The 14,352-nt window shown below is 47.1% G+C and overlaps 1 protein-coding gene across 1 annotated transcript; it reads right to left on the bottom strand.

The window, feature by feature from the left end:
• Positions 1–7,137: 7,137 nt before the first annotated feature.
• LOC125534831 lies at positions 7,138–12,124 on the bottom strand. Its single transcript, XM_048697913.1, has 3 exons — positions 11,759–12,124; positions 10,572–10,646; positions 7,138–7,187 (listed from the first exon to the last, which is right to left on the bottom strand). Exons 1-3 carry the CDS (start codon positions 12,081–12,083, stop codon positions 7,138–7,140), a joined length of 450 nt encoding a protein of 149 aa, XP_048553870.1. The 5' UTR covers positions 12,084–12,124.
• Between the last annotated feature and the right edge of the window lie 2,228 nt (positions 12,125–14,352).

Here is a 14,352-nt window from a genome sequence, read left to right on the forward strand (position 1 = left end):
TTGTCCGCTAAGTATTTGGGGCAGTTCCGCTTCCAGTGACCACTTCCCTTGCAATAAAAACACTCAGTCTCGGGCTTGGGTCCATTCTTTGGCTTCTTCCCGGAAGCTTGCTTACCGGGCGCGACAACTCCCTTGCCGTCCTTGTTGAAGTTCTTTTTACCCTTGCCTTTCTTGAACTTAGTGGTTTTATTCACCATCAACACTTGATGTTCCTTTTTGATTTCCACCTCCGCTGATTTCAGCATTGAATATACCTCAGGAATGGTCTTTTCCATCCCCTGCATATTGAAGTTCATCACAAAGCTCTTGTAGCTCGATGGAAGCGACTGAAGGATTCTGTCAATGACCGTGTCATCCGGGAGATTAACTCCCAGCTGAGTCAAGCGGTTATGTAACCCAGACATTGTGAGTATGTGCTCACTGACAGAACTATTTTCCTCCATCTTACAGCTGAAGAACTTGTCGGAGACTTCATATCTCTCGACCCGGGCATGAGCTTGAAAAACCATTTTCAGCTCTTCGAACATCTCATATGCTCCGTGTCTCTCAAAACACTTTTGGAGCCCCGGTTCTAAGCTGTAAAGCATGCCGCACTGAACGAGGGAGTAATCATCAGCACGTGACTGCCAAGCGTTCATAACGTCTTGGTTCTCTGGGACAGGTGCGTCACCTAGCGGTGCTTCTAGGACATAATCTTTCTTGGCAGCTATGAGGATGATCCTCAAGTTCCGGACCCAGTCCGTATAGTTGCTGCCATCGTCTTTCAGCTTGGTTTTCTTTAGGAACGCGTTGAAGTTGAGGACAACGTGGGGCATTTGATCTACAAGACATATTGTAAAGATTTTAGACTAAGTTCATGATAATTAAGTTCATCTAATCAAATTATTCAATGAACTCCAACTCAGATAGACATCCCTCCAGTCATCTAAGTGAAACATGATTCGAGTTACCTAGGCCATGTCCGATCATCACGTGAGACGGACTAGCCAACATCGGTGAACATCTTCATGTTGATCGTATCTTCTATACGACTCATGCTCGACCTTTCGGTCTTCCGTGTTTCGAGGCCATGTCTGTACATGCTAGGCTCGTCAAGTCAACCTAAGTGTATTGCGTGTGTAAATCTGGCTTAGACCCGTTGTATTCGAACGTTAGAATCTATCACACCCGATCATCACGTGGTGCTTCGAAACAACGAACCTTCGCAACGGTGCACAGTTAGGGGGAACACTTTCTTGAAATTATTACGAGGGATCATCTTATTTAAGCTACCGTCGTTCTAAGAAAATAAGATGTAAAACATGATAAACATCACATGCAATCAAATAGTGACATGATATGGCCAATATCATTTGCTCCTTTTGATCTCCATCTTCGGGGCTCCATGATCATCGTTGTCACCGGCATGACACCATGATCTCCATCATCGAGTCTTCTTGGAGTTGTCTCGTCATCTATTACTTCTACTACTATGGCTAACGCTTTAGCAATAAAGTAAAGTAATTACATGACGTTTATGTTGACACGCAGGTCATAAATAAATAAAGACAACTCCTATGGCTCCTGCCGGTTGTCATACTCATCGACATGCAAGTCGTGATTCGTATTACAAGAACATGATCATCTCATACATCACATATATCATTCATCACATCCTTTGGCCATACCACATCACAAAACACTTTCTGCAAAAACAAGCTAGACGTCCTCTAATTGTTGTTGCAAGTTTTTACGTGGCTGCTATAGGTTTCTAGCAAGAACGTTTCTTACCTACGCCAGAACCACAACGTGAATTGCCAATTTCTATTTACCCTTCATAAGGACCCTGTTCATCGAATCCGATCCGACTAAAGTGGGAGAGACAGACACCCGCCAGCCACCTTATGCAACTAGTGCATGTCAGTCGGTGGAACCGGTCTCACGTAAGCGTACGTGTAAGGTTGGTCCGGGCCGCTTCATCCCACGATGCCGCCAAATCAAGATAAGACTAGTAACGGCAAGCAAATTGACAATATCGACGCCCACAACTGCTTTGTGTTCTACTCGTGCATAGTAACTATGCATAGACCTAGCTCATGATGCCACTGTTGGCTAACGTAGCAGAATTTTAAAATTTTCTACGCATCACCAAGATCAATCTATGGAGTCATCTAGCAACGAGGGAGAGAGGAATGCATCTACATACCCTTGTAGATCACGAGCGGAAGCGTTCAAGAGAACGGGGTTGATGGTGTCGTACTCGTCGTGATCCAAATCACCGAAGATCCTAGCACCGAACGGATGGCACCTCTGCGTTCAACACACGTATGGAGCGAGGACGTCTCCCGCGCCTTGATCTAGCAAGGAGGAGGGAGAGGTTGAGGAACAGGGCTCCAACAGCAGCACGACGGCGTGGTGGTGGTGAAGCTGCAGTACTCCGGCAGGGCTTCGCCAAGCTCTTATGGAGGAGGAGAGGTGTTGGGGAGGGGAGGGGCTGCGCCTTGGATGTTGTGTGCAGCCCTCCCCTTGCCCCTCTATTTATAGGGGAAGGAGGAAGGGGGCCGGCCCCCTCTAGATGAGATCTAGAGGGGGGGCGGCGGCCAAGGGGAGGGGGCTTGCCCCCCAAGCAAGGGGGGCGCCCCCTTTAGGGTTCCCCACCAACCCTAGGCGCATGGGCCCAAGGGGGGGATGCGGCCAGCCCATGTAGGGCTGGTTCCCCTTTCCTCTACAGCCCATTAGGCCCTCCGAGAGAGGTGGCCCCTCCCGGTGGACCCCCGGAACCCCTCCGGTGGCCCCGGTACAATACCGATATGACCCCGAACCTTTCCGGTGACCGTATGACAACTTCCTACATATAAGTCTTCACCTTCGGACCATTCCTGAACTCCTCATGACGTCCGGGATCTCATCCGGGACTCCGAACAACATTCGGTAATCACATACAAGTCTTCCTAACAACCCTAGTGTCACCGAACCTTAAGTGTGTAGACCCTACGGGTTCGGGAGACATGCAGACATGACCGAGACGACTGTCCGGTCAATAACCAACAGCGGGATCTGGATACCCATGTTGGCTCCCACATGCTCCACGATGATCTCATTGGATGAACCACGATGTCGAGGATTCAATCAATCCGTATACAATTCCCTTTGCCAATCGGTACGTTACTTGCCCGAGACTCGATCGTCGGTATCCCAATACCTTGTTTAGTCTCGTTACCGGCAAGTCACTTTACTCGTACGTAATGCATGATCCCGTGATCAACCACTTGGTCACATTGAGCTCATTATGATGATGCATTACCGAGTGGGCCCAGAGATACCTCTCCGTCATACGGAGTGACAAATCCCAGTCTCAATTCGTGCCAACCCAACAGACACTTTTGGAGATACCTGTAATGTACCTTTATAGTCACCCAGTTACGTTGTGACGTTTGGCACACCCAAGGCACTCCTACGGTATCCGGGAGTTGCACAATCTCATGGTCTAAGGAAATGATACTTGACATTCAGAAAAGCTACAGCAAACGAACTACACGATCTTTGAGCTATGCTTAGGATTGGGTCTTGTCCATCACATCATTCTACTAATGATGTGATCCCGTTATCAATGACATCCAATGTCCATAGTCAGGAAACCATGACTATCTTTTGATAAATGAGCTAGTCAACTAGAGGCTCACTAGGGACGTGTTGTGGTCTATGTATTCACACATGTATTAGGATTTCCGGATAACACAATTATAGCATGAACAATAGACAATTATCATGAACAAAGAAATATAATGATAACCATTTTATTATTGCCTCTAGGGCATATTTCCAACACAATCATACCATAGGCTAGCTTCTAGGGTTTAGCCTCTTTGATCTCGTGGTAGATCTACTCTTGTAACACCCATATCTTCAATATTAATCAAGCAGGACGTAGGGTTTTACCTCCATCAAGAGGGCCCGGACCTGGGTAAAACTTCGTGTCCCTTGCCTCCTGTTACCATCCGGCCTAGACGCACAGTTCGGGACCCCCTACCCGAGATCCGCTGGTTTTGACACCGACAGGGCCCATGAGGCTCCGCTGACCCTAATCTGGATACTATAAATTCTTATTTCCTGAGAAAAAATAAGAGAGAAAGTTTCATCATGTTGCACGATACCGAGCCGCCGCCACCTCTTGTTCTTCATCGGGAGGGCAGATCTGGAGTCTGTTCGGGGCTCCAAAGAGGGGGATCTTTTGTCTTCGTCATCATCAACCATCCCCCATCATCAATTTCATGATGCTCACCGCTGGGAGTGAGTAATTCCTTCATAGGCTTGCTGGACGGTGATGGGTTGGATGAGATTTATCATGTAATCGAGTTAGTTTTGTTAGGGCTTGATCCCTAGTATCCACTATGTTCTGAGATTGATGTTACTATGACTTTGTTATGCTTAATGCTTGTCATTAGGGCCTGAGTGCCATGATTTTAGGTATGAACTGTTTATGTATTCACCCATATATTTGTGTTCTTGATCCTACCATGCAAGTCATATGCACCTATTACGTGTTATGATCCGCATACTCCAAGATGACAATAATTGGGATACTTTCCGGTGATTACCATAATTTGAGGAGTTCATGTATTCACTATGTGTTAATGCTTTGTTCTGGTTCTCTATTAAAAGGAGGCCTTAATATCCCTTAGTTTCCTTACAGACCCCGCTGCTACGGGGCGTAGGACAAAAGATGTCATGCAAGTTCTTTTCCATAAGCATGTATGACTATATACAGAATACATGCCAACTTACATTTATTAATTGGAGCTAGTTCTGTGTCGCCCTAGGTTATAACTGTTACAGATGAATGTCATCCAACATAATTATCCATCATCGATCCAATGCCTACGAGTTTTTCACATATTGATCTTTGCTAAGTTACTACTGTTACGGTTACCGTTACTGCTACTATTGCTACTACCGCATCAAATTATCATACTATTGTGCTACTGATCACTCTGTTGTAGATATTTAGTTCTCCATGTGTGGTAGAATTGGCAACTCAACTGCTAATACTTGCAAATATTCTTTGGCTCCCTTTGTGTCGGATCAATAAATTTGGGTTGAATAATCTATCCTCAAAAACTATTGCGATCTCCTATACTTGCGTGTTATCATATAATAGCATGTAGAATTTTATGATGCCATCGCGTGTGGCCAGTGAAGGGAAGACTATGACAGGTGATAACCCACAAGTATAGGGGATCGCAACAGTTTTCGATAAGTAAGAGTGTCGAACCCAACGAGGAGCTAAAGGCAGAACAAATATTCCCTCAAGTTCTATCGACTACCGATACAACTCTACGCACGCTTGATGTTCGCTTTACCTAGAACAAGTATGAAACTAGAAGTACTTTATAGGTGTTGTTGGATAGGTTTGCAAGATAATAAAGATTAGGTAAATAAAAAGTAGGGGCGGGCTGTTTAGGTAAAGACACAACTAAGTTAGTTTTAGTAAAGAGCTTTTTGTTACGAGAAAGTTATTTGTCCCTAGGCAATCGATAACTAGACTGGTAATCATTATTGCAATTTTATTTGAGGGAGAGGCACAAGCTAACATGCTTTCTCTACTTGGATCATATGCACTTATGATTGGAACTCTAGCAAGCATCCGCAACTACTAAAGATCATTAAGGTAAAACCCAACCATAGCATTAAAGCATCAAGTCCTCTTTATCCCATACGCAACAACCCCCTTACTCGGGTTTGTGTTTCAGTCACTCACGCAACCCACTACAAGCGAATCATGAACGTATTGCAACACCCTACAGCGGGGATCCCTCACGCTTGCGCGACACGGAGAGCACCATAGGACAACACCAATAATAAAACATGGAACTCAAACCAATCGCGATCATCAAATAGCCCATAGGACAAAACGGATCTACTCAAACATCCTAGGATAGCCATACATCATTGGGAAATAATATATAGCGTTGAGCACCATGTTTAAGTAGATATTACAGCGGGTAAGAGAGACGTTACACCGCTGCATAGAGGGGGGAAGAGTTGGTGATGATGGCGGTGAAGTTGTTGGTGAAGATTGCGGGGATGCTGATGGCCCCCGGTGGCACTCCGGTGCCACCGAAAGCGAGGGGGAGAGAGCCCCCCTACTTCTTCTTCTCCCTTGACCTCCTCCCTAGACGGGAGAAGGGTTTCCCCTCTAGTCCATGGCCTCCATGGCGTGGGAGGCGAGAGCCCCTTCGAGATTGGATCTGTCTCTCTGTCTCTCTCTGTTTCTGCGTTCTCAGATTCTTCCCTTTCACCGTTTCTTATATTCCCGGAGATCCGTAACTTCGATTGGGCTGAAATTTTAACACGATCTCTATCCGGATATTAGCTTTCTTGCGGCGAAAGAAGGGCATCAACCGCCTTACGGGGTGGCCACGAGGGTCACGGGCGCGCCCCCCTGCCTCGTGCCCCCCTCAGGCATCGTCTCGCGTGGATTTTTCTTCCCATAAATCAAATATATCCAAAAAACCTCCGTCAGTTTTTATCCCATTTGGACTCCGTTTGATATGGATATTCTGTGGAAAAAACATGCAACAAACAGGAACTGCCACTGGGCACTGGATCAATATGTTAGTCCCAAAAATAGTATAAAAAGTTGCCAAAAGTATATGAAAGTTGTAGAATATTGGCATGGAACAATCAAAAATTATAGATATGACGGAGACGTATCAACAGGCAATGTTGCTGCCGCCGCTCCCCCGGCGGATAAGACACCTGATCAACCGGCGGCGAAGAAGTGGCTGTGACAATAAATGCTGGGGAGTAGTGCTCTGGATGACTCCATTGCGCTGAATACATTCTCTTCTTCTGACGGTCATTTTAACTTCAGTTCAGTTTGTTTCTGTTTCATATGTTATGCATAAACTGTTTCGAGTTTGTCCTTAAAGAATTGATTAAAGCGGTTCATCTTTTGGTTCACCGAGAGTTGTAGGGTTCACTTATATATTTTTCATATTTGGAAAGAATGGATTTGCAAATAAGATGGAGTTGGTGAGTAAATAACGAACAAACACCACAATTATAGTTATGGTTTCAAAAACCACCAGTTTGAATTTTTTTTTTAAAACCTACCCGTATTGCGCCTAATTTTCACAAAAGACACTAATGAGGCAGTTACTTAATTTTGAACCCAATTATGACAGTTGTGCCCCACTCATCATGACCTGATAAACGATAAAGGAAAAAGAAAAAAACGGAAACAACAGAAAAACCTCAACAAAAATACCCAAAAAGGAAAAAATGTCTGAGAACTTCCTCAAACCACGTCCAAAATATAATACAAGCTTCCGAAAATTAAAGCTATTGTGTCGGCCACATACACATGCCATCTGATATTATCTGACTTCTCTCTCCCTCCCAGCGAAACAGTTTTGTAGAGCCGAAAGGCTGTCTGGGTTCCGGCAGGAACTAGTTCTGGACGGCGAAGCCCTGCCGGATAGATGACAGCATATGTGTGCAACTTTGTAGAGAGATCGTTGTTTCGGTCTTAGTTCAAGAGTGCCTCCCGAAGGGCTGTCCGTGTGACTGTCCGAGTTTCGAAGGTTCTCCCGAAGGGAGGTCCTCCTGAAGGGTTGTCCACGACACCGTCCGGGGGACTGTCCGACCGCCTCCCGGAGGGCTGTCCAAGGGGCGGATGAGGGTATAAATCCTCGCGGTTGGGAGGTTGTAAAATCCTAGCTACGGGGATCTACACCACCGATCGTCATCGACTCTACTTTGGCTGTGCTATGAGTCGGTAACGAAAAAGATCAAACCTTGTATGCAGTCTCCATAGTGGTCCTGGGCTGGTGCGTAGGTCGAAATTTTTGTTTTCTGTTGCGTTACCCTACACATTATTGACCTATTAATCAAGCGACGATCCAAAACAAATATCCACTTCCCAGAATCAATGATCTTTATGATCAACTTGCTGGTTCATCAGTATTCTCTAGACTTGATTTGAGGTTAGGATACCACCAGATCAGAGTTGGTGAAGAAGACATTTTGAAGACAATCTTCGTTACTTGATATAGTTCATACGAGTACACCGTCATGTCTTTTGGCTTAACCAACGCTCCAGCAACCTTCTCTCGATTGATGAACGACATATTCATGGAATACCTCGACAAGTTTGTCGTGGTCTATCTGGATGATATCCTTGTATATTCCAAGAATGATGAAGAACATGTTGAACATCTTTGGCTTTTACTGGGGAAACTTCGAGAACACTAGCTATATGCAAAATATTCCAATTGAGAATTCTGGTTATCTAAGGTGACCTATCTAGGCCAGGTGATTTCTAAAGATGGCATTGTTGTTAACCCAGAATGAGTTCAAACCATTCTTAAATAGACTCCCCCACAAACTGTCAAGCAAGTTAGAAGTTATTACTTTACTAAAATATATTTTCCTGCTCATATGAAACAAGCTGCCTTCCAGGAAATATACAATTTTTAACAACTTGAGGAAGAATGTCTCCCTCAAGCTTGGGGGAGGCTTCTCCAATTACTAAATGCTTTGCCTGATCATCCTCTTAAGAAGAATGAAATAGTTGATATCTTTTATTGTGACGCCCTCGATTCAATCATACACTAATCATACATGCAAATGTGTATGATCAAGCTCAAGGACTCACGGGAGGATATCACAACACAACTCTAGACACAAATTAAAATAATACAAGCTCTATATAACAAGCCAGGGGCCTCGAGGGCTCGAATACATAAACTTCAAAACACAAGAGTCAGCGGAAGCAACAATATCTGAGTACAGACATGAGTTAAACAAGTTTGCCTTAAGAAGGCTAGCACAAAAACAACATCGATCGAAAAGGCAAGGCCTCCTGCCTGGGAGCCTCCTAACTACTCCAAGTCGTCAGCGGCCATCACGTAGTAGTAGGCACCCTCGGGGTAGTAGTAGTCGTCGTCGAAGGTGGCGTCTGGATCCTGGGCTCCACCATCTGATTGCGACATCTGAGAAGAATGGAAAAAGGGGGGAAAGAGGAAGCAAAGCAACCGTGAGTACTCATCCGAAGTACTCAGCAAGCAAGGATCTACACTACATATGCAACATTATCGAAGGAAGGCTGTATATGTGGACTGGGCTGCAGAAATGCCAGAATAAAAGGGGGAGAAGCTAGTCCTATCGAAGACTAGCATCTTCTGGAAACCACCATCTTGCAGCAACAGGAGGGAGTAGAGTAGCATAGAGTAAAGTAGTAGTAGTGTTATCAACCTCGGCCAGAGATCCTTTCTCGACTCCCTGTGAGAAAACAATCCCAGAGCCATACTATCCATTTCTCATATCCATGTCTCATCTCAAGTATCCAGTTCTAATTGTATCGATCGGGATACAACTCCAAGTGTCTGTTACCTTAGGACAGGCTAACGATAGATGTTTTCTTCCCTGCAGGGGTGCACCAACTTACCCACCACGCTCGATTAACTCTGGCCGGACACACTTACCTGGGTCATGCCCGGCCTCGGCCAAACAATACGCCGCAACCCGACCTAGGCTTAATAGAGAGGCCAACATGCCGGACTAAACCTATGCCCCTAGGGGTCATGGGGCATCGCCCCGGGAATTCCTGCACGTTGCGTGGGCAGCCGGTGAGCAGACCTAGCTACCTCCTTCAAAAAGCCAGGTGCTTACGCAGTCCAACCCGGCGCGCGCCGCTCAGTCGCTGACGTCTATTAAGCTTCGGCTGATGCATACGACGCAGAACGCCCATACAATGCCCACGTGATGGTTAGTGCTATCAGGCCAGAGGCCCCTCGGATCAAATATCCAAACCGTAGTGGATTAGGAGCACGCGGTAACGAGCAGAGACTCACGATCGATGTGACCCCGTCGCCCCGTCTCGAGTACTTGCGGCAAGGGCTAAGAATGCCCGGCCACGCCTCGTAAGTATCTCGCGGGCACCTTCCAGGTCAACCCGACTCCACATCACTCGCTATTAAGCTCGCGCGGGTACCTCTCAGGGCCGACCCGTCTTTAGTAATATGGCTCAGTGTAAAGTCATAGTAACCATAGTAACTGTGTGTCTAACACCAAGGGAAAACCCGAGGAATCACCCCCGGTGAATTCCACTTGATGTTATCATCAAGGTGAACGTAAGAGGATCCACCCTCGGGGTTCACATTTGATGAGTTGCACGACAGAGCCGTAACGGAAGTGGTTAAGGAGGAAATCACCCTCGATGACCTCGACCGTATAGCTACACTACAGAGATCTCATCAGGAGTGATGTAAGAGGTTCCACCCTCGGCACTCGATAGTAACTCTGCAGAGTCGTACAACTAGGGGGGGGGGGGGGGGGTGATGTGCGGTGTCGCGGCCTGGACATTGATCACGTGATCGAGTCATCGAACATAAAGCGAGGCAATTGGGACAAGGTGGGGTCACTGATGGATCTCTAACCAACCTATACTAAGCAGTCTAGGATAAGCAGGTAACAACAATAGGCTATGCATCAGAGTAGAATCATACAGAAAGCAGTAGCAGTTCTAATGCAAGCATGAGAGAGAAGAAATGGGCGATATCGGAATGCTCAAGGGGCGTTTTGCTTGCCTGGAAGCTCTGCTGTAAAGGAAGAAGTGTCGTTGACGACGTAGACGATCACAGGGGCGGCATCGGTCTCGGGGTCTATCGGAGAGAAGAGGGGGAGAAAACAATAAATATAAGCAAACAGAGTATCACAAAGCATAACATGGCGATGTGATGTGCCGGGTGTCTCCTAGCGTATGGCTACACGATAAAGGTGAAGGGGGAATTCAACCGGGAATGTTTTCCCGGTTTCGGACCTGTGTCACCCAGATGACCGGAGAGGGAATGTTCCATGTTCAGCTAGTTAGAGACACCTGACAGGTAAACGTGTCACATATTTGGATTCGTTGGATTTTTCTGAGCAACTTTCATGTAGAAAACTGTTTCATCCGAGCTACGGTTTATTTTATATAATTTTTTCAAAGTTTAATTGAATTCTTGGGATTATTATATTTAGCTTAAACCGAATTGACTAAGTTAATTTTGACTGGTCAAAGGGCAGGTGTGGCCCACATGTCATAGACTATTTACCTAAACAATTAAACAAATCTAACTTATTTAAAAGGGCCTACATGTCATCTACTACTAGACTAACTTAACACTAATTAAACCTACTAGTACTAATCTAAGCCAGGGCCGGCCACTAACGGGCATAGCCCAACCGGCCACACGCATGATGCGCACACACACACAGGAGCACACGGCCATGGCCAACTGCACGCACACACACACACTATGCAGAACACACACTCACGCACACACACTACACTGCACGACACCACGGCCATGGCAAAGCAATGAGCAGCAGCAGAAGTAAGAGCAGCGGCGGCAGCTAAGTAGCAGCAAGGCATTGGCAAAGGAGCAGCGCAGCGGCACGCAAGGAGCAGTAGTAGTGCACAGCGGGCAACAGTATCAGTACGAGCAGCAGCGACAGGGAGCAGCAAGGCAGCGGAGCTGCTGTGGCTGCAAGCAACAGAGCAGTTGCGGCACGGGAGCTCGGGCGAGGGCGCGGTCTGGGGCGGACGAGCGCGCGTGTGGGCTCGGCCGGGGCACACACGGGGCGGCCGAGGCGTGGGTCGCGGGCGCGGTGAGCACGGCTCAAGCAGGCAGCAGGGCGCGTACAGCACGGGTACGGCCATGGACGAGCATAAGGCGACGACTACGGCGACGCATCAAAGGGGGAAAGGGGGGGAATCGACAGAGGAGCTCACCGTGGAGCTTGTGGACATGGTCAGGGAGCGCGGGGGTGGCCGGACACGAAGAACTCGACGACGAGATGCGGCGGCCGTGGGCGAAGACGACGGCGATGGCGAGCGTACGGGGCCTCCCAGCTCGGGCCCTTATGCGCGGGCAAAGGAGATGACGAGGGAGGAGCTCCTGGATGTCTTGGCGTGGCGAGAGGAGGCCGTTGGCCGTGGAATCGACGAAGGCGGCGGTGACGGCTTTGCACGAGCGTTGAGCAGGAGAGGCAGGGGCACGAGAGGGAAGAGAAGGGGATGCTAGGGTTTTGGGGAGGAGGGGGCCGGTCTTATCCATCTCGGGGTGTCGTGGATGCTTGACACGAGCTCATCGGACTCGTGGACGGCCGGCCAGAAGCCAAGGCCATGGCTCTGTCTCTCTGTACAGAAGAAGAAGGAGAAGGCCGTGGTGGGCTTGGGCCATGGAACTGTAGCACTAGGCTTTCCAATGCACAGAGTGCACTTAGCCCCTTCTCTATTTTCTATGTTTCAATATTTTGGTACTGTTTTCTACTTAAATCCCATAGCAAATGAATTTAGGCAAACTTGAAATTTGGCACATAATTAGTGGGAAATATTTTGAGACAGCATAAAAGTTTTCAAGTGGTTTGGGAAAAATATAAACATTTTTTTATATTTTAAGCCCATAATAGTTGTCGTCGGACCACTTTAATATTTTGCCAAGGATTAATTGGTGTGTCAAATAAGGTTGGCTTCAACATGAAAAATGATTAAGGGAATTATAGAATAATGTCAACATTTTAGTTTTACTGTTCAAAGAAATAATAATTTCACTTGCGATTTAAATATGGATTTGACTTCGATTTTGGACAAGTGGCATTTGCATTGTAATCATGATGACATGGCCACCGTTAGAGGGAGATTAATATAGCATAATTCTAGGGGTGTTACATTTATAATGGACTAACTGATGTATCTAGAGATTACCTAGATAGTTGTGTTGGTTGTGTTTTCAGGGAAAGAACAGTTGAGCATGCTCAGGAATTATTGAATAACTTATTGAAAAATGCTGATGATTGGACACTTCCCGAGCCACCACCTAAGCCAACTCCGAAGAAGAGAGGCATTATATTCCTCAGTCCTAAAGATATGCAAGAAGCTAAGAAAAAGGTATTAAAGTTGAAGATATTAAAATGTTCCTATGGGCTAACCTAGCACAACCAGGTAGAAAGGTCCATTGGTCTAATGTTGTTCATTGCCGGTCAAAGGGGAAGCCTTCCCGGTCAAACGGGCCAGGGTTAGGCCGCTCGGGGGTCTTCGGAGGGTAGAAATCACACCAAATCTTTGCATTGGGTGCTAGTACATGTGTAAAAGTGTGGTGTGCGGTGTAAACACCCAATACCCAGCTCTGAATTGTGACACCCTTCACGAACGGCAGTACCGCCTGCACTTAGAGCAGGAAACTGCCACGGAGGGTTAACCCGGAGGGAATCTTGTGATAGGTGTAACGCCCCGGACACACCCGCCGGTGGTCGTTACTCCTGGCGGGATCTAGACTGGCCCCACAGATCAATACTAGTCTTTTCTACGCACTTTGTCCTCACTCGTGCGCACTCGGGAGCAACTTCCCGGTCGCTCACCCATCCTGACACTACTCCAAGCTAAGCACGCTTAACTTTGGAGTTCTGTCTGAATGAGCTCCCGGAAAAGAAGGAATTCCTTATTGATATGAGTAGTCTATCATCCCTAATAAGCCAGGCCATCACATACACCCCCACTCAGAGTAACCGACGTCCTCGTCGGGCCACAGGAACGTTCCCTCTTGGCACATACGTCTGTGCATCCAGTCTGGTACATGTGCCATGCCGGGTGCCACGACGGGTCACAAATGTTATGAACAACATGACCGCGCACCTGTCCGCAACCATCCGTGTAACCCTGAGGGTCGGCTCTGATACCAACTTGTAACGCCCCGGACACACCCGCCGGTGGTCGTTACTCCTGGCGGGATCTAGACTGGCCCCACAGATCAATACTAGTATTTTCTGCGCACTTTGTCCTCACTCGTGCGCACCCGGGAGCAACTTCCCGGTCGGTCACCCATCCTGACACTACTCCAAACTGAGCACGCTTAACTTTGGAGTTCTGTCTGAATGGGCTCCCGGAAAAGAAGGAATTCCTTATTGATATGAGTAGTCTATCATCCCTAATAAGCCAGGCCATCACAATAGGTTGGGCTCAAACTTTGTTATTAAATGTTCCTATGGGCTAACCTAGCACAACAAGGTAGAAAAGTCCATTGGGCGAAGGCCGTCCATCGAAAGTCAAAGGGGTAGCTTTCTCGGTCAAACATGCTAGGGTTAGGCCGCTCCGGGGTCTTCGGAAGGTAGCAATCCCACCAAAACTTGAATTGTGTCGTCATACATGTCCAAAAGTGTGGTGGGATGATTAAATAGGCAATACGAAGCTCCCAAGTGTGACTCCCTTCACGGACGGCACTACCGCCAGCACTTAGAGCATCAATCTACCACGAAGGGTAGCCTAGAGGGAATCTTGTGATAATCTGGGCTCAAACTTTGTTTTTAAATGTTCATATCGGCTAACCT

The sequence above is a fragment of the Triticum urartu genome, chromosome 2, assembly GCF_003073215.2.
Source record: "Triticum urartu cultivar G1812 chromosome 2, Tu2.1, whole genome shotgun sequence".
Lineage (NCBI taxonomy): Eukaryota > Viridiplantae > Streptophyta > Magnoliopsida > Poales > Poaceae > Triticum > Triticum urartu.